Genomic DNA, 21,650 nt, shown 5'->3' on the forward strand with positions numbered 1-21,650 from the left:
AAGAGAAAAAGATCAATTGATTTTATACATTTTAACATGTATTACTGCATACTATTATAATAGTAACATCGCCACTACTGCTGCTAGGAATGTCTACATTCCCACAACTACTGACAGCTACCATTTGCGGAGCACCTACTCTATGTAAGACTAACACTTTACATACATGGCATTATTTAATTCCAAAAAAATCCCCCAATATAGCTATTATTCCTACTAATTGTGGTCCAAATTTGTTGAAGAGACCTGGCCAACATAAAATACGAAATATTTAGCAAAGTCAGGATTTGAACGTAGGTCAGACTCCAATACCTATGATCTTTTCTTTCCTGAAAATGAAACACAACTGCCAAACACAGTGCCGACCAGATGAAAAGTACTCAATAAGGCATCTCTCATCATCACCATGACGAACACATAAGAAATGTAGCCATTTGTGTACATTCTGATTTAAAGAATCTAAGACAACAAATACACTAAAATGATTAGTTAAGGAAACCTAAGAACCTAATCTTTCTGAAGAATGCAAGTTCTATAGATAATCTGATAAGTATCTTGTTATTAGGCCAATCACTCTTAAGTCACTTGGGATAATGAAAAGGGAAAAATTTATCAAGATTGTATACAGTTTGGAAATCTATTTTCCCCCAGTTGGAAAACTGCTGAATTTGAATCTCAAAGACTCATAAATTCACAAACATACCTGACTGAAATTCAAATGCTGCTGCTGGAATGCTGATGTCAATTTTTGCTGACGATTACCCACTGTGGAAGGCTGGTTTAATCTTCCAGGAGCAGATCGTCCTTTTATTAATGGCTGGCATATAGAATCTGGCAACAACAAAATATTAAGAGTAGCTGCTTTTTCCTTCTCATTAAAAATTAGAAAGATCTTTAGATAGTTTACACAATAGTGATTGAGACCCTTAAAATTAAATAAAAGGAAAAGAGATCTTATGGTTTCCAAGGACTGGATAATGTTAGAAGATAATTCTTTCGAACAACAGATTTGGCAGGGTCAAGCTGGAAATTCAGATGACTTTTGGCTCTGATGTTCCTAAATTAAGACTTTTAAAGGGACAATCAGGGGAACAAGGAAGACTCAGTTTACCTGTGTTTGCCATATGCTCATCGGCATTTAATCCATTTTCTAGTCCCATTGGTGGCACCACAACAGTACAAACAGCTGGTTTGGTTTCTGCGTCAGCAGAGGTCACCAGTTCTGCATTTTGATGAGTATCCTCCACAAAACTGCTCTCTGCAAATGGACTGTCATGCCCCGAAGAATCTGATGTTGGAGAGCCATCCACTGTATCGCAACCACTTTCCTGTTCTTCATCTGACATACTGCAAGACAGCATTTTTTATAAGTAATGGTTTTCAACATTAAACCAAAAGTTAAGTAACTTGCAGACTCCAGCAAATTGATGAGACCCTTACTCAATTATTTCATATTTCATTATAACTTCTTCCTTGTCCAAGTATATTTTTCACAGATTTCCTAGATTCTCACATTAATTCTCTCTTCAGACTGCTAACCCTAATTCTGTCTGTTTATGAATACCACCCTCTTGGCACTTAATTATCCCTCCTTTCCCTTCCCACTTGATCCATAGTAGCAGTTCATAAAATCCCATTTTATAAATTATAGAATATTTTACCAAGACACTACAAAGGAAATATTGTGCTGGATAATTTAAATGAAATGCATAAACATGTAAGCATGTAACTCAGATATTTCAGATTAAATTCCAATGTTATATATGTGCCTTTAGTGGTAATTTGGATCCTTTTAACCAACCAGTTATCTGAAGGGTCTTTCCCACCTCTCTGAAGGTCTAGTCACACTCCTCGTTTCTCTTCTCGTCTTCACCCTTGGGCCCTAACCCTCTCTCTCCTTGGGATTTTTTTACAATATTTATTCTGCTTTAATCGCTTAGTTCATACTTAACTATTTGAAGCATTTCTTTCTATATGTATATTTCAGCTATATATTTTTATTTTTGTATCTTACACATTTATACATACACATCTTATATCCCCCCCAAAATAGTTAAAATAAAATAAATCACATTACAAACAATTTATAAGACAAAGAAGTGTAAAAACTTCTTTATATCTTCCACAGAGCTTTGGTTATAAGTATTTAATACCATATTCCTTGACTGAGGAAAAAAGAGAAGATAAATAAATAAAATTAAGACCGAAAATCTTTTCAAATTTTGTTTCCACTAGAAAAAGAATTTCTAAAAGCTGAAATCAAATGTATTTCACTGACATTTTTACAGGTCATCTCTGAATGCATTAGTGTACCATGCAGGTTAGGAGAAGCGCACTACTTTAGTGGCAACACATGTCCCTGGCCAAAAGGAAAGTGGGAGGGAAATACGGATTAAACCATGCAAGATCAATCACTACTGAGAGAAAAAAATCAGCAAACACTCTAGTGACAGTGGGTCATTACTTTATTATGCAAAACATTTCTTTTTATTTTGCTAGAGTGTAAGTCTTATTCCAAATTTAAGTTACAATAGTAGTCAGTGGAGTTGAAGTTGAGAGTGTGGCTTTTTCACCCTTTCAAAAACAAATGATTCTTTAAAAATCATTTACAGAACCTCAATTTTTCATTTAGATCTGTTCTATACTACTTAAAACCTGAGTTTATAAAAAGCTGATCTAGTTCAAAAATCATACTCAAGAGAGAAGTCACTGTGGTAAACTGGCAGGTTATTTACTAATTTACATAACAAAAGAAATCATAGGCTTCTTAGTAGACTTAACATTTATAATATACCGCTACTGAGATTCCTTTACCTGTTTGGTCTCTTGCAAGGGGATGGGCTGGACTGCCCTGAGGAGCTGGTGCTCAGAGTACTATCAGGACTACTTAATGAACACATCCGATCGATATTTAAAGTGCTCTGGCAAGCTTCACAATCTAGATTACCTTTGCATCTAGTACAAGAGGGAAGAGGAAAATGAGTCAAAAATGAGAACATACTCCCCCATTATTTAAGGATATGTAACAGTTAAGAGTGACCTACAGACAAAAATCTAAAGCTCATAAATACTGGGAAAACGCTATAATGATCATGCTAAACACTATTCAGGAAGTTTGCTGTGAAGGACACTGACAGACAGGGAATAAATCAGATTTTCCCCACCACACCAGAGGGCGCCATCGTCCTTATTTAAGAATGCAGCAAAATTGCAGGAGACCACCTTTGGCACTTACTCTCTGAGCGAATGTCTCTGCGACGTCTCTTCCTCATCAGTGTCACTGCTAATGGTGATCACACTCACCGCAGGACTTGGGGAGTCAGCAATGATGATGGTTTGCCGCTGTTTATCTGAAACTGATGAATCAGAGTCCTGCCTGATAGAAGTTTCACAATTTCTTGCCTCCCCTTCTGAGTTATGATTGTCCTGTGTTTCTATACAACTTACTTCCTCGACATCTTTTCCATTTTCTATCTTTGGAGAAATAAATGCTGATTGTGGGATATTGGTATTCTGCAATGAATTACTCCTGCAATCAGAGGAATAATGAGTCATTTCCATAATTAAAATATATACATGACATTTTTCTAAGGTATCTTGATATAATGAACAATGCAAACGTCCACTTGTTCAAGATTATGTATATAACATACTAACATACAGATCATGAGTTTGTGATATATAAAATATCTCAGAAATATCCGTGCAGATTGCATTTACATACAATCAAATGGTCATTTTTTGGTAAATGTGATATCTTGAGTATCTAAAATTATAGGTAGATAATGAATCAAAAGGGCAATAAAGACAATCTTACCAACTGAAAGCATTTATTTCCTCTCTTCCTGGCTCCCATTCCATTAGTTTTACCAAAATACCTCTGAGAAATTGAGAAGGGAGCTGGCTTAGTGTTTGTAACAAAGCTATCAAAGAGGTCATTTTGAATACAACAGAGTGACCCTCTGGTGTACATGCAAAATTTATTTTAATGATTCTCAAAATGCAGAGGAAAGTTAAAATATCAATACCAACCTGTTCTGGCACAGTTTATTTTTCTTGGTAGTGGCAGGCTGGGGCCAGACAACATGTGCGATGCCCACACTAATTGGCTGAGGCGCCGATAAAGTGATCTGATTGGTTAAAAGAGGTTGTGGCATCATTGAGCTATAATGACTGCTGTGTGAAATCATTTTCCTAGGGAGAAAATTTAGAAAAATTGAATCCCTACTTTACCAAGATCTATTTTGCAAACTGTTCACAAAGAAGTATTTTTGTTTTTAACTTACCCCCAGTCTCCCAGCCTGTGTGAACCAGCCACACCCTCAGCAGTTAAGGTAGCAGTAGCAGGAGCCATGGGTGTTACCTGTTGCCAGGCAGGTACCAGCATCTGCTGTGTTCTACCTGACCATGTCTGCTGCACCAAAACCAAAACAAAAAACAAAAGAAACACTAGTAAGTTACAGGTAATTCATCAGTATTACATCTTAAAATAAAAATATATTAAAGTAACAATCATCTAATAATTATAAAAGTTAAATTCAATAATTTACGAGGATGAAATTCCCACCCAGGTCATTTTCACTGTTTCCAACAGCACAGGCTGATATATTACAAATGGATTAGTATCTATACTTGAGTATACAGAGGACAGCACATACGCAAAAATAATGAATTATTCCCAACCTGAGAAAGGACTCCTGGTCGGATCTGTAGTGGCTGCACAGCTGGGGCCTGAGTTACAAGGGGAACTGTATTATCTACTCTTATTGAATAACTTGTGGGTTTACCATGTGTTGCAGGAATACCTGTGAAAGAGAAAATAGTTCTCAATAAAAGAGGAAAAAACCTTTCTCTGAGTTAACTTATAGAACTTTTAAATTTATGAATTGCTAAAATTCTTAACAAGATTATGAAAAAAATTCCCCTGCATAAAACTTTCATAATACTAACAAAGCGATCTGTTAAGTGAGATACTTTCTATCCACCTTGTGGTGTATCATTCCAAAAAACAGTTATAAAGCTACTCTTCTCTACCATTTTAAGATGCATTAAAGTTGAATTATTTATTGTTCTTTAAACTCCCCACTCCTTTCAAAGTTTGCAATTGTAGCTTTATTTTCCTTTTCAAATAGTTCTGCGACTGATAAAAGTCAAAGAAAGGTGAATCTTGCTCAACATCTTTATCCTCCAGAAGGTAAAATGTTCATCTTTTTATACAAACTATGCTATGCTTAGTATTCTCTTCTTTAAAACTGTAATAAGATCTTATACGCTTGTCACCAAAGGGGGAATGTATCACAACTTGACACTTCAATGGCCATGATGGTTTACATGATTCAATAAAATTCAGGATGGCATAGTCTTTTCAATCTCCAAAGGAAAAGGAAAAAATAAATGTTTCTGCCAAATATGATGATACAAACTAAGCTTTGATCAATGTGGTTTAATCTACTAGTATTTCTAGTAGAGAGCTGCTGGAACTCCAGGACAAACATGTTCCATTTTGCTTTCCCTCTGGGAAAATTAGAAACCAAGATTAATAGCTATGTCAATCCTGCTGATGTTAATAAGTTTGTGACATACATTGCAAGCACCTTGCAAATATTAAATCTTATGGTACTAAACTTTAATAGAGTAAGGTAGTATCACCCCAACTTAGAGCTTTGACTAAAAGATTTTATGGACATCTTTCAAGATCAGAAAACTCAGTTACTAGAGTAAGTACACTATTTCATAATTCCAGCCTATTGTAGCCCTTACTTTCAATATGGGCTGGCAGATTATTTAAAGATAATTAGGTTTTGGACAAAAGTAACCTTGAGTGATCAGCCATAAGCCTATGGTGATCAGCCATAAAAAAATACAATTCTTTTCTTTTCCTATTGAAAAATAATCTTATAATGTTTATTGTACAAATATAGTCTAAGTATTAATCCTAAGGAGAGTGTTGATTTTGTTGCATTTATTTTCTTCACAGAAGCTTTTATCCTACTGCCAGGGTGTTTTACCCTTGGAGCTCAGCCTAAAGAGCTACATATGAATGAAGTTTAACAAAGATCTATGAATTATTTTTTAAAACTAACCTTCTTACCCTTTCCAAAAAAGCATGCCTTAATCAGCAAATTCTCCAAGAAACTGAATAAAAGCACACCCAGGCTGTGTAGGGATATTGCAGCAATAGAGAATCTCATCAGAGAAAAAAGCAGAATTCACTTTGATAAGGATGAAATCACAGAGTGAATTTTTAAATCCAAAAAAAAATTAGGTAGCCCTTCAATTCTCCGCAAAATCAATACCTTAAGATGAGAAGAATTCTCTTATTACCTTCTCTCCTCATGAGGTCTAAAAAATTTTTTTAATCAAATTTAAAAGTGGGTTAAGATCCCAACTTTCTATATAGTTATTAGGTTAGCTAAAAATAGTTTTAAATCTTTGATTAGATTTTGCCTGATACCTGGAAAGCACGACAGAGGAGAATTTTGCTGGAACTGGAATGCATTTGTTTCTAAAATACTAGTTTTCATCCAGAGGGGATGAATAACTAGCTTTTCTGATCGACAAATAATGTTAAATGCTTGTTTAGTATGTACAACCTATACTGAGATTTGTTAAGTAAAAGCTTATTTAAGTCTTCTGTACTTAAAAACAGCACAATATTAGGGATGTGGTATCTATATATCAATACCTACCTACTATTCTATAGGGAGAGGGTATAGCTCAACTGGTAGAGTGCATGCTTAGCATGCATGAGGTCCCGGATTCAATCCCTAGTACCTCCTCTAAAAGTAAATAAATAAACCTAACCCCACCCCCCACCCTCCCATCAAAAAAAAGATGATCTATCTCTCTAAATTTGAAATAAAATTTATTCCTGTTCATATTATTCTATAGTGTTTTGAATATATGAAATACATGATAAAATTAAACACTGTAGTCCCAAAGTAAAATATTTAAAATGAGGGAGAACAAACATAAATTTTATTTTAAAATGCAAATTATAATGGTGCCGTAACTGTTACCCAATCATCACTTTAAAACATTTCTTCGAAATGGATTTGCAACTCATGAGGTAAAGGGGTAAGAAGACCAATATTGGGATTCTCTACAGAGATGCCAAAATGGATTAGAGGGAAAGCTTTCCTTTCTAAGTAGTCGTGATACTAAGATAAGAAACAATGGGACAGCATATTGTAGAGCCTGCCTGTAGTGCTGCTGTAACTGCTCCTGTTAGTCCTAAAAGCTAACAGTTTACTTTGTCTCACTATTAATTTCAAAACTATTGCTCTTGACACCTGAGGAGTTAATGAGTCTGAGAGTATCTCCTTTTCTTCCTGTTATCCTGGTTATGAACCACTGAGTTGCTGACTTATTTACAGAAAGGTTGCTGACCTTTTATTAATTATAAGCCACATAAAAAGATCAAAGCCTTTTACTAACAAACAGAAGGTAGACTCTGAAAAAAAAAATGCTATCCCAAACCTTGATGAAATATATAACACTGTGGTTGGCTGACCTTCAAACTAATTTTGGTACACAGGAGAGATCGTTAGAACCTAAAAATCTATTAGTACAGATTAAAAACTCATCTAAGTGAAAGCGCATTCGTCAAGATACCACTTAAGTGGTAACTGATTAAAAAACAAAAAAGCATCATTCTTCCATGCTCAAGTATTTAGAAGTAAAATGTCTACTACTTACTATCAATGGTATGTATATGTGTAACAGACAGAACAAACATGGCAACATGTTAATACAATACTAGTTGAATCGAGGGTAGAAGGTATTATTATTCTTTGAACTTTTCTGTATGTTTGAAATTTTTATAATAAACAGCTGAAAAAACAAAGAAACACAACAGCATCTTTAAGAGTGCTGACAACATGTTACGGGTATTTTTATTACCAGAGCAGCCATGGGTCACTGTCACAGATAACAGAAGAAAGCTACCCTGACATGACCAATGTGGCTAAAGAGCTGCCATGTTTTCACATCTATTACCAGCCAAGCAAGTCAACAAACAGATTCTTGGTGCTTTCTTAGGCACTATGGGGAATATTAAAAATAAAAACTTTAAAAAGTTGCTCACATTCTTAAATCAAATAAAAATTAAAATAACCTCCAGAATTCAGAAATATTACAGCTGGAAATGATCAAGATAGTTATCTATTCAGTCTGTTTTCTGTGACTAGGGCTGAAACAGGTTAGCAGACTTGTCTGGGGTGGCACAGCAAATAGAGAAACAACCAGGTGTCCTGACTAAGCACCAAGTGCTCTCACTTACACTCTACAGCATTACCACCACGTTTCAAAGAGTCATTTAGGGCCTATTTGAAGTCAGCCTCTTGATTTAAGACATAACAAATGTTAAAGCCTAGGACAAAATGTTGGGAAAGCCTAGGAAAGAGGGCTTTCTTCTGGTTAGTCCAGTCACTACTATCACCCTTTTATCACTAAGAAGTTCCTCAGTTTGACAACTGATGACCGCTTCAAAGTTATTCTGTCACCCATCTCACTTGAGGATTTACTTGATAGGTTATTTGATCTATATACGGATCATCATCTCATTTAATCAAACTCAATCTGTTAAAAAAAAAACCAAAACAAACAAAAACAAAAAACAAAAAAGCCCACTAAGGTAAGGGTGAAGAACAAGACTACAACAAATTTTTAGGACAGAAATTCTTTGACCAAAATTTAAAGAACTAGGCTCTCAGTCACTTTAATACCTACTGATAATGCACAGATAATATGTATTTACCTGAACATCTGGAGCAATTATACCCAGTATAGGACAATTCATAGCTCTCCAAGCTTATTAATTTCTGTGAGGGAATTTTATCATGCTAGACTATACAGGAAATACAACTGTCATGTGATCCATTTTGTTAAGGATGGCAATGGAGCTCCAGTCAAGAAATGAGCATCACTGGTCTAAAAAGGCTACTGACTAGCTTAAATTAAATTCAAATGTAGCACTAAATATAGCAAAGCTCATGCAGAGTATTTAATAAATAGATGCCTAAATTCATTTTAAAATAATGCATGCCTAAATTCCAAGTGTAATTTAAATAAAAGAATACCTTGAATAGCTGGGGGACAGATAATCAATGTCTGCTGAAAAGCATCACCACAACCAAAATGAGCAGTTCCGGCCTGCAGAGGAATTCCGTGGTGCACAACTGAATGGGCAGATGTTGTTAATGCCTGAAACAATCAATGTACATGGCAACATCATACAGAGCAGGCTTCTAATTGTTGCACAGGTGCTTTATAAACAGAATTCAAATGCATTTCATAAAATCATAGTTCCACAATAAAAATGGACCCAGAAATGGATTTTACTGGTCTACTTATTAAAGAGTTGAGACATAGAAGAGCAGGTAGATTATACTTTAAGAATAAAAGGAAACGAAAGGAAAAAAATGAATTTGAGTAGGTATGTTCTAATTGTCACCCTGAAATATTAGAGATTTCATAGAACAGCCACAGTAAGACCTCATCAGCACTGTAACTTCTAACTGCTGACATGAAAACTTCTATAAACTTCAAAAGCAAAATGAGCACAAAAAGAGAAGAGTATAAATTATCAAATACTATAAGTTCTCACCTGACTTCTTAATGTTCCAATTTTAGTAAAATTTGCTGTCAGATTAGCAGTACTGCTTGGAGCAACTGGTCTTAAAAGTGAAGTTTTATTGTGATTATTTGTGTCACATGAATTTGGATGGGACTTACAAATATCCATAATATGAAAACAGGACTTTACACTGCAAAAGAAAAAGTGAAAAGGTAATTATAATACTATTTTTTAAATGTTTATAGTTTAAAATTAATGTACATTAATAAAATTTAAAATTATTTCCAAAAGGAAAAAAAGTCTATGACTTATACTTAATCTGCTTATTTCCAATAGTATTTCTAGCAGGAAATCCTATAAGAGAAGGCCAAATTTTAAAGCAATATAGATATAAAGTATATAGTTATATCTGCAGTATTTTTTTAAAGACATCAAAGCAACAGTAAGCACTTTTTGGTTAGCACACTATAATTTTATGACCTTTCCTCCAAATAATTTTTTCTTAATTCCTAGATCTCCACATCCCTAAATTAATGGCTCCATATATATGGTTATCCTGTTATTTTCAACATGTTTATATATAGAAACCATTAGACAGTTTTAATTGTTGGGGATGTGAAAAGTAGTTGGGCTTTATAAAACTTAATTTTAAGGGTAATTCATCGTAATGGGTATCAGTTTGTCCCTATACCTTCTTCATTCAGTTTTTTTTAAATATTAAAAGAAGCTGTTTTAAGTCCCTTACTTTATTCTCTTTAGCTTGTAAAAAAGAGGTTTGGGGTTCAAAGAATTCATGAGATTTGCCTAAGGCCTTCTCAGCTTGGGCATATATTCTTCTCTACTGACCCATTTAAAAAATCTGTTTGGGCACTCGAGATTTGCAGATGTTAACTTCTGTACATAAAATTAACAAAGAGTTTCTACTATATAGCACAGGGAACTATATTCACTATCTTGTAGTAACCTATAATGAAAAAGAATATGAAAAGGAATGTATGTATGACTGAAATATTATGCTGTACACCAGAAACTGACACAACATTGTAAACTGACTATACTTCAATAAAAAATAAATTCAAAACCTCCTTTCCTTCTACAACACAGAGGGGAAAGAGGAAGACAAAGAAAAGGAAATGGTATGAAGGGAAATTGAAAATGGAGTTTGCAGGACTCAAAATTGAGGAAAGAAAAAGCGTTAACATTTCCTTTAACTATAACTTCATGTGAAAATGACATCACCCAGTTGTTATCAGTATGGCATTCTGGAGAAAAAAACACTGGAATTAGATTCAGATTTGCATTCTAGTTCTACTCTGCAACTTACTAGCCATGTGAACATACTTGGCCAAGTTAGCTTAACTTCTTTTGACTACATTTACTTTTATTTTAATGAAGAAATTGAATCATTTTTCTAACACATTGGTTTTCTATAAACTTAGCATCATCACTTCTCCAGAATCATTTTAAAAGATTTTAAAGTAACATACTGGTTGCTGTGAGGGAAATCTAGAAGATGTTTCATATTAACAAAAGGATGGTTCAAAGTCTCAACTGGAGTAATTCTTAAATCTGCATCAATCAGCAACATTTTTTTCAACAGACTAACAAATTCTCTTCTATCAGCTTTCTCAGCCAAAAGATCACTTCCTTCCAAATCCATCACTGTGTTCACCTGTAAAATCAAAATTCCAAGTCACTGAATAAATGTAAGCCATACAAGGTAGTATACGTTACAGTCTTACAGTTTAAAACACACATACACACACAGAACAAAGAACTATAATTATTTTGAAACAAGAATGAATGATTGAGTTTAAAAAATCCTCAAAATATTTTGAGGTACCAAAAAGCATTCAAAGCAGGAAAAAAATTTTTTTTAACTAAAAAAATACCCATTTCTAATGAGATATAAGGAAATTTGTTTGCTAGGGTTTTCCTTTTAAAGAAAATACTTTCTACTAAAGAACAGGATAATGTAAATCAAATATATGATAAAGACAAATGCAGTTTAGTTCCTGAAACCTTAGAATCAATTTTATTTGAAAAGCTTAAAAACAGCAAGCACTCTACGGTCATTTAGAAAATGATTAACGTGTTTTGGCATTCTTGGCGTTCAAGTCCACCAACTTAAGCATGTAAGACTGACAAATGTGACTATGGTACTCACATGCACTATATCATCCAGGCTGTTGAATATGTACTTTCTGGCTTCTTTAGACTTCATTCCTGTCTCTGCTTCATGTTCTTCCAGTGTCTTAGTGAATACATCAGAGAGGGAAAATAGTATTTTATTACCTACCATTTGTAAATTCTGTATTTCTTCAATTCTGGCACTAATATATTGAATATTCTAAGGCAAGCAGTAGTTTCAAAAGAATATCAAGAATGTAGTTTTTAAAAAGAACACCAAAAATGAGAAGAGCTTTGTTCAGATCAAAAAATGTTACATATATTACATATATACAAAATAACTAATTATAAAGTTATTACAGATGTATTGATCCTAATAAATTAGGTACTTGGGTTATGTAGCAAGTGGTCAGATTTCCATCTCTGTCCTATGCTTAATAAATGTAGAACTTCATAGATGAAACAAAACAAAATTATACAATAAAACTTTAAAAAACCACTTAAGACAAGTTAATAATTATGTTGCCAGGTTAGACAATGAGCAAAGGTATTCACAGAGGACTGCTCATAGAAAAAAAAAAGGGGGGGGGAATCAAAAATGAAAATTCAAAAGAAGAAATGCATTAAAATTAAAATAGGCACCGAGGGTACTGTCCATGTGCATGAGACATCTTCGAAAAATGGTTTTATAAAATTTTTTTAATGACTTACCTTTAATCTCCAACCAGAATGAGAGATATCTGTTTCTCTGCAAAAAAATCTTGTGGATTTGGTACCCACATTTAACAACTGTTCTCCTGGTAAACCTTGAGTCTGAGAAATGTATCGAATCTGAAAAAAAAATTTACAAAACAGAAAAGATTATTCCTTTATTGCATTAAGACATTAACTGAACACCTATAATATATCAGACACTAAGTTAGATGCTAGATCAAGTACTAAATGATACAGTGTGTGCCCTGGAGAAATTCAGTCTAGTGGGGAATATAAAAGTAAATTATAGAGTTATGGATACCATAATAAATGCATGCTTTACAAAAAGACAAGAGACACCAAAAATAATTGTAGTCATATATAGTTCCAGGAGAGTTGATGCTGAATTTGGGTCTTAAAGGACAAATAAGAGTTTGTTAGTCCTGAAGGAGTAGGGGAAACCTGATCTATTATGATTTATGCTAAGGTTATAACATGAGTAAATACAGAAAATCAAAAGAATATATCCACACATTCAGAGACTAGGGTTCACTAAGGAAGAAATGGCAAGAGAAAAAATTAAACCAGCAGGTAAAGGCTGCTGCAGTAAGTTAAGAAGTTTGGATTTTACTCTGAGAGGTAATGCTGGGAAACCCCTGGAGAAATTTATGCAGGAAACTGACAAGCTACTTGACTTAGTGACAAGCTGATTTGACTTGGTGAATTAGGCAGTGGAGGGGACATGTCTACTGTCATAAGTGTAGATGGGACATCTCTATCATCACCAGACAGAGACGCAGGTGTAGATGAGCTCTCTCAAGAGGATTCTGAAAAGCTCAAGTCTCAGGGCCTCTGAACTTAATATCCTTCTGTCTGAACACTCTTCCCCCAGGCATCAGTATGGCTCACATTTCACTTCCCTTAGTCCTCAGCTCAAATGTCACCTTATTCATGAGACCTTCAATGACCCACCAGTAACTAAGAACAGGTTCTCCCCACCTCAGTACCCCTTATCTCTCTTTACTCTGTTACACTTTTCCCTACTATGCTTTTTACCATCTAATATTCTGTACAGTTACTTTCCATTTTCTTACCCCATTCTGCAGCAGAACATAAGTTTCACAAAGGGAAGAACTTTGTTTTGTTTCCTTACATACACACCCATGACAGTGTCTGGTACACACCTGGCCCTCAAAGAGCTGTTCCCCAGCTCAATAACAGGGCAGCACAGGGAATAAACAGAGGCTTAACTCCTATTTGGGAACACAGGGTTCTTTTTTTAAACTCCAAAAACAATTAGTCCATCCTCTTCTGCATTTCTTTCAGTCTTTCCCCTCAATCCACAAAAATGTTTAATATTGCCCAACCTCAAAAAACTAATAAACCCTCCCTTAACTATTTAAAACTCTTTTCTTACTTAGTTAAGAGTCTTAAAATAGTGCCCTATATTTTACTTCCCATTCTCACCTCAACACACAACAATCATACTTTTACTATTACTCCCACAATATGATACTTGTATCAAGTAATGGCCTGTTAATGACTGATAACATTTAACAGCCACATATTAATCCTTATCTTACGTTGATACTATCGGCTATTATCTTTTACTCAAAAACTCTGTTCCTTCCATTTTCACATCATTCTTTTCTAGTTCTCTTCCTACTTCTTGACCCGCTTTCATTGCTTTCCTCCATTTGTTATATGACATTGCGTTCCAGAGTTTTATCTGTCTTCTTTCCCTCTACAAACCCCAAATGCCCATAGTTTTATCTCTGGCACTGTAGATCCAACTGCTTCCTGAAATCTCCATCTGTTAGGCTTTTAGATACCTCAAAGTGAACAGACCTTAAACTGGGTTTCCCTTAAATCTGTCAATTCTCTCATGCATTTCCCTCTTTGGTGAACACCACCACTAACCACCCAAATCAGAAACCTGAAATTTATGCCAGACAAGTACCTTTGCCTCATCCTCCTCCTCCCAACATCCAAAATGCTAACAATTTTACCTCATTAGTATTTTTTATAACTGCTCCTCTTCTCTTGTGAGTTATACAATCTCACAAGCTTCCTAATTTTGTCTACCTGCCCACCTCCCTAATGACCCCATCTACTCACCCTCAATTCATTATTCACAGCGCTAAAAACAAGAAATTACTAACAGTCATTTTTGTAAAATGCAAATCTGATTATTACTCCCCTGTATAAAATTACTGCCTACAGGATTTCAAATCTCTAATCATGACATATAGGCCCTCCAGCTGTATCTCTTCCTGGCTCTTTACAGGCTCCTGTGCTCCAGGCCCATCCAGCACCATGCTACACTCTGCATCGGCTAGTTCCTCTGTCACACCTAGAACATAACAATTTTAATGCATTTATAACACCATGTTACAAAATTATTTTTATGTCAGTTTTCCCTGCTAGACCATGAACCTCCTTGACAGAGTCTATATTCGTGCATACTTGTATCCCCAATTTTACATGAAATGACAACTAAAATCTCCACTTTACAAATTAGTTTCACTTCATTAAAGTGCAGTGCCTCCCCGCTTCCCACACCAAGTGACTGCGTTCCTTGTTTTATGTAAACAGAAAGCGAGGAGAAAAGCTCTAAGAGCTCAGCAGCCGGATGCTACATCAGAGTCCCTCAGCTGATAGGAAAGGCGCTCAACAATTCAATTTCAACAGACGTACACAGAGCATTTATTATGTGCTAGATGCTAAAAATATGAGGAACAAAATATGGTGCCAATCTTCAAAAGCATTAATTCAGTAGAACAGATAAATATTTAAGCACATAATCTACAATTAAACTAGGAAGTGCCATTATGAAGAAGACAAAGTGCTAAAAGAGCACAGAGAATAGAGCAATTAACGCACTGAAGAAGTTGGGACAGCACTGAAACAAAACAAAACAAAGTGGCAAGCGAACTTGCAAGTTTATTTTTGGTCATAATGCCTGCCCAGTTGTTTGAAGAGACCTTGATCCATCTATATGCCTCTCCTGTCCCTAGTGGTTGAAGGGTGGGGACCTGACTCAGAAGCAATTAGTTCATAAATTTGCCTTGTGAACTCAACTAGAATTAAGCTAAGCAAATCAGATTTACAAAGGCAGAAAGGTAAACTAAGAAATTCCAAATACTGTTGGAGGATGAACTTGAGGGTTATAAGGGAAGGCTGGAGTTTGATGGCCATGTTAACGTAACCAAAGCTAAGAGTGAGCAGAAATCTGAGTAGCAAGTTAGAATCAGAACAGGTAAAGCACTTAAAGAGCAGCAAAGTCATCCTTATGATCCAGCACCAAAGTGAAGTTCGAGCAATGCCTAATAATTCCTCTAAATGTTGTCTTGAATCCAAAAGCATCTCCAACTCCAAACTTCACAAAATCTGGTCATATTACAGCTCCATTCTTGGATTTCTTTTATAGTTCACACATAAATAAATGAACTCTTACTTGAGCCAACCTGAGAAGGTCTCTTTGGGACCTGAACAGCCTAACAAAATAGAATTCTTTAAAGATTCCCATCCCACCCCTGGAGTTGAAATAGTGAGCTTTATTTTTCTTATGTAAGATATAATTTGATATTACCAAGTAGAATAAAATTTGAATAGGTAAATTCTGGCTTTTAGTTGTTCTGGTTGTGTTAGATTAACAAACATTTTGCAAGAACAATCAACATTTACCAAGTAAATACTGCCCATCCTCCATAAAAATATTATTTAATTTCCTAGAATATTTTTTGCATTTCCCCAGTAATATAAGTCAAATCCAGTACATGTAAACTTATGAGACAGTATACCTACAATTAAGACTGGAAGGGATTCAAGCACAGTATCAACTCACAGGGCAGTCTTCCTCAAACATACACAGTAAATACATTTGTGTATGGATGTAAATAAAATACACATGTGAGAAAACAGAACATGAGAAATTCTCAACACGGTCAGTGCCTAGCCGTAGAATTCAAAATTCAAAGTAGAAACTGCCTTGTTTTAAAGACACCATAAAGATGATTAAAGGGCTAGAACACAAAGCCCATAATGCAGAATTTAAATAATCTGAATAGTTTTTCCTTGTGACTCAAATTTGGTTTCTAAGTATATAATACTTGTAGGTATACTGCTAACTCTTTTTCGTCTCCTTTGGAAAAAGACAATATTGCATTAGAAGGTTAAACAAAGGTTACATGAGCGACATATGAACAAGTTAAGTTGTTAAGAGTAAAGAAAGAGATGTTACACTGTGTTTCACAGGCTGTCTTACTTTTGTAACTGCCCCATGTGAGCTTGAAGAGTATGTATTCTGAAGTTTTGCCTGCAGTAGGGGGTGTAGTGCTTCATACATGTATCACTAGGTCAAGTTGGTTAATCACATATTCAAATCCTCTATATTCTTACTGATCTTTTCCAACCTACTTTACCAATTACTGAAAGAAATGTGTTTTAAATCTCAAATTATGATTGTGGGTTTGTTTATTTCTTTTTTCAGTTTCATCAGTTTTGTTTTTTTTTAACCTTTTTAATTTTTTTTTTTTTTGATGGGGGGAGGTAATTAGGTTTATTTATTTATTTATTTTTAGAGGAGGTACTGGGGATTGAACCAAGGACCTCATACATGCTAAGTATGTGCTCTATCCTCCTTCCCCCCCTTTTTAAATATATTTTTATTTTTTATTTTTTTGTGGGGGGAGGTAATTAGGTCTATTTATTTATTTTTAGAGGAGGTACCGAGGATTGAACCTAGGACCTTATACATGCTAAGCGTGTGCTCTACCACTTGAGCTATACCCTCCCCCAGTCAGTTTTAGATTTATGATATTCTGAAGGTATTGCTACAGATATAAGATGGAGAACTGCTGTATTTGTGTGTTGAATTTCCAAACTAATTGACTAAGCCCTGCTCTTGACAAATAATACTTACGTACTTTAATATAAGATCACTCCTGTTGTTAAAAGCAATGTTAATAATAAAGGCAGAACAGAAAAATAATCTCTCATACAACCAACATTCTGAGAGAGAAATATCTGCAAAAAACGTTACCAGAGGACAAAATGATAAAGTAGCATAAGCTCCTTCCTAGAACGCAAATCTGGAGATAGAACCAACGGAGGCTGATGAATTTGAGAAAAAAATATAACAGAGAGGGGCATACCCTATTGACAATCCTTTCACATCCTAATTAGATGATCATAATCCAGAAAGTTGAAGAAATTTTACAAAATTCAACCACATTAATAAATAGACTTACAAAAAAATCCCAAAAACCACTTATGTGAACATTTTAATAGATGCAACGAAGCATTACAAAGTCCAAAACCAATTTAGGATTTAAAAAAATTTTTAGGAATAAAAGGGAAATCCTTTATCCTCAAAATAGACACTGAGGAAAACATACATAGCAAACATGCTATTTGAAAATGAGTATAAAGTCTAAGATTGGAACCAAAACACACATCATCACTCCTATTCAGTTGCGTTCATATATTTTATAAAATAACTTTCAAAACACAGTTGATAACTACAACTATTGTGATACTATATGCCAATAATTTTTCTCAAATAATATGCCCTTTTGGAATTAAAGTAATATGCATTCTGAAAATACTGTTAATTTGGATCAGATAACATCTGTTTCCAGTTTAGCATTTTGGGGTTTTTTGGTTTTTTTAAATCTATTACAGAATTTAGAAAAACTGAGTTTTGGTCAGGACTTTGCCTTAAATTACCTTTGTGACCTTCTGACAAGTCATTTCATTTTTCTGGCTCTAAGTTTTCTTCTTTACGAAATGGGAATAGGTAGTAGCTAGATAATCTGTAGGGTCCTTTTTCAGTATCAACACTAGTTGTTCAGGACTGGGACTGAAAAGTCCAAATCCATAGTGCAATAGCAAATCGACCTGAAATTGCCACTAGATGGTGTCCTGCCCCAGAGTACTATGCATGTCATAAATTGTCCACAATCCAAAGGTGTATTTCTAGCATTAGACAGGTAGGTACCTCAGTACTTTAGCAGCTAAGGGATTATGGGACTCTCCAACCAGATCACTAACTCTTTCAAAACTAGTAACAGTCTGGCATCTGCATCAAAGTTAACGGCTGGGTAAAAAGAGCTAGAATGTATGGAATTTTTACAGAAGTGGTCTTTTAAGGGATATCCTGAACATGGAGGGTGGGAAGTAGAGAATATAGGAAACCTAGTCTAAAAGAGAAGTTTTATAGATAGAAAGTCACTGGAAGAGGAAGGGTTTAAAGTTAACAATAACGTTTAACCTATTAATCAATATTAAATTACTTTTAGAGTTGTCTTAGCAACATTTAAGTCATCAAATTAACTATCTCTCATATCCTCTTTGATATAGAGAGCTAAACCCTAGAAATCAGCACAATATTTTGTTACACTTATGTCATGTGTGCTTTAAAATGTTCTATTTTCTACTTTTTCATGCTTAGAAGTTAAACGGTGTATCATTTAAACAATTAAATAAGACAGACAAAATTTATGTAAGCACTGTTAACATTTTTACAGACATTTTCCACTAAGACATGAGTGGAATATATATCTCTGTAATAAGGAAGATGCTATAAAACTCTTTTAAATAATAGTAAATAAGGTAACAATTGCTCCAAAAAAAGAATCTTGATACTAAAAACCAAGAAAATAGCAAACAATTACTGTCTAATAGCTTAGAGAAGCTAATGAACATACCTGAAAATTACCATGAAAAGTGTGTAATAAGGTAATTTGCTGGATTCTACTGAGAATCATTTACATAATGTTAAGCTAGACTTTCAGCACCATTCAAAAACAGCGAAAAATACTAAACAGGGTTCAGGTGACTGAAGTACTGAAGTCAAATAAAGGTTGTGGGTTAAAGATCAGTAGTTATGATGCCTTTTATTCCTTGGAAGAGGCTGACATTTCATCCATCAGCAAAATTTGTCACTCAAGCAAAGCAATATCATTTAAATATATCTCTAGTAGAAAAAATATATATACTGTGTATATATGTATACAGCCCTTTATATTATTTCTAGTATAAAAATGACAAAAAAACTCTCTCAAGAGTTTTACAAAACTGCTTTTCAGGCCTGTGGTTTCTAACTTTGTCTATGAAAACACTTTAAAAATCAAATTCTGTTTTGAGATCTTGAATGTAAATTCCGTAAGATCCAGGTTTTGCCATTTTATTCTAAAAAGAGTTTCATATGTATTGTATAGCTAGGGAAATGCATTCCCGTAAGTCTGTTCTTTTTATTCTACCAACTCTACTGGATTATCATGACAGTTCTATTACCTGGTCATACTCCAAGGCTCCTGGGTAGAGAGGCCATCCAAGGAATAGTTCTGCAATCACGCATCCCAATGACCACATGTCTATGGCTTCACAAAATGGCAACCCCAATATAATCTCTGGAGCTCTGAAATTAAAAGAAAGAAAAAAGAAATAGAAATCAGAGTGGTTTTCTTTTAAAATTATCTGATTCCACTTAACATTCTCAGAAAATGACAGAGAAATCACTTGTTATTTATAATGACTCTTCATTTTTCAGAACTCTTTGAATCGTAGCCATAATCTTGAATTCAGTTTAAGGGGGTGCTATGAGTACAACATAGCTGTGATAAATATCTATACTTAACCCAAGTTTTATTAATATGACATTTAAAAAAGGAAAAACACAAAGATCTTGTTTTTGAGACTACAGCAGATGAGAAATAACATACTAGAAAGAGAACTGGCAAACTATTAAATATATGCACCATGACATCAGCAGAACTGAAAGCCAGACATTGAAAGATAAGACCAAAACCAAAATCAAACCTCAAAGGCTAAACATGGATCTAGACCTAAGTATTACTTCAGAAGACAATATTAAAAATTGGGCTATTTGTTACCCAAAATAGACAAGACCAAATTGAACATACTCTGCTTTAAAAGGCAGAAAAGTATAGGATACACAAAACAGTTAAAAAACATTTCAGCCCTTGAAGAGCTTTGATTATTTAGAAAATGTATCGCATGAAATATATCATTCCCAGATAAATTGCTGCTGCTTCACATAACTTTCCCACATGAAAATTAACATTCTAAGAGAGGCTTCACAAACAATTCCCTAATTCCAAAGGAAGTCATACAATCATAGTATCCTAGACAGTCTCAAACATACAGAGATGTTGTAATAACAGTATAATAAATATTTTCCCTGAACCATTTGGGAGTAACTTGCCAAATAACCACATACTTTGTACAAACAAGAATATTCTCCTACATAACCACAATGTAATCATCAAAATCAGGAAGCAAACACTGATATTTCTCTATCATCTAAGCCTCAGACTCCAAGTTTCACCAGTTATTCTGATAATATCCTTTATGGCAAAAGGATCCAATTCCAAATCATGCATTGCATTTAACTGTCATATCTCTCCATAGTCTTTCCCAAACCAATATGGGATAGTCCCTCAAGTCCTTCCTCGATTTCTATGACCTTGGCATAAGATATTACAGGCCAGCTGTTTGTAGAATGTCCCTCAGTGTGGGTCTGTCTGACGTTTCCTCATAATTAATCTGGGTTATAAATCTTTGGGAGTAATGTTTAAAAAGTGATTTTTTCCCTCATTATATGCTATCAAGTGGCACAAACTTGTGATTTTCTCCATTGCTGATAATGTTCACTCTGACTACGTGGTATCTTCTAGACTTCTCCACTATTAAGTTCCCCTCTGTAATTAAGTATTTTGTGGAGTTTCAATCTGAGACTATATTAATAATCTGTTCCTTATCAAACTTGCAATTTATTCATTTATTTACCTATGTGAGTACAGATTAATGGATTCCTATTTTATTAAATGGATTATGATCCATCACTATAGTTACTTATTTTGATGCCCTAATTTTCCCAGACCTGACCAGTCAGAACTCCCTCAACAAGCTATGGGTCCTCATTACAATTGGGATGGCACTGTTCCCAGGCTCTCTCTGTATACATATTTTTATACAGTTACACAAAATAAGCCTTCTGCTAATTTCTTTAACAGAATGCTGACTGTCATTCTCTCCTAAGGCTGTAGTTTCCAATCTTGGCTGCACATTACAATAACTTCATCCTGGCCACAACCCATACCAGTTAAATCAGAAACTCTAGGGATAAGACAGGCATCAGTAGTTTTTAAAGCTCCCCAGGTGATTCCAATACATGGCCAAAGTTGAGAGCCAAAGCCTTAAACTCCAGTAGTTAAACCAATAG

At 34.6% G+C, this 21,650-nt stretch overlaps 1 protein-coding gene across 5 annotated transcripts in view; it reads right to left on the reverse strand.

Annotated features, from left to right (window-relative positions):
* HIPK3 (homeodomain interacting protein kinase 3) overlaps nucleotides 1–21,650 on the reverse strand; it is an 80,978-nt gene that overhangs the window by 4,060 nt on the left and 55,268 nt on the right. For 2 of the 5 annotated variants that reach the window (XM_031459822.2, XM_031459823.2), the window contains exons 3-16: nucleotides 19,700–19,823; nucleotides 12,419–12,538; nucleotides 11,745–11,831; nucleotides 11,065–11,249; nucleotides 9,608–9,767; nucleotides 9,081–9,204; nucleotides 4,684–4,805; nucleotides 4,287–4,414; nucleotides 4,033–4,194; nucleotides 3,818–3,880; nucleotides 3,236–3,529; nucleotides 2,815–2,955; nucleotides 1,112–1,347; nucleotides 704–831 (exon numbers count right to left, since the gene is read on the reverse strand). In XM_031459822.2, coding sequence (XP_031315682.1) covers nucleotides 704–831; nucleotides 1,112–1,347; nucleotides 2,815–2,955; nucleotides 3,236–3,529; nucleotides 3,818–3,880; nucleotides 4,033–4,194; nucleotides 4,287–4,414; nucleotides 4,684–4,805; nucleotides 9,081–9,204; nucleotides 9,608–9,767; nucleotides 11,065–11,249; nucleotides 11,745–11,831; nucleotides 12,419–12,538; nucleotides 19,700–19,823 — 2,074 coding nt within the window. The remainder of the gene's footprint in view (nucleotides 1–703; nucleotides 832–1,111; nucleotides 1,348–2,814; nucleotides 2,956–3,235; nucleotides 3,530–3,817; nucleotides 3,881–4,032; nucleotides 4,195–4,286; nucleotides 4,415–4,683; nucleotides 4,806–9,080; nucleotides 9,205–9,607; nucleotides 9,768–11,064; nucleotides 11,250–11,744; nucleotides 11,832–12,418; nucleotides 12,539–19,699; nucleotides 19,824–21,650) is intronic. The other 3 variants (XM_031459825.2, XM_031459826.2, XM_031459827.2) reach the window with 3 other exon arrangements.

The sequence above is a fragment of the Camelus dromedarius genome, chromosome 12, assembly GCF_036321535.1.
Source record: "Camelus dromedarius isolate mCamDro1 chromosome 12, mCamDro1.pat, whole genome shotgun sequence".
Classification (NCBI taxonomy): domain Eukaryota; kingdom Metazoa; phylum Chordata; class Mammalia; order Artiodactyla; family Camelidae; genus Camelus; species Camelus dromedarius.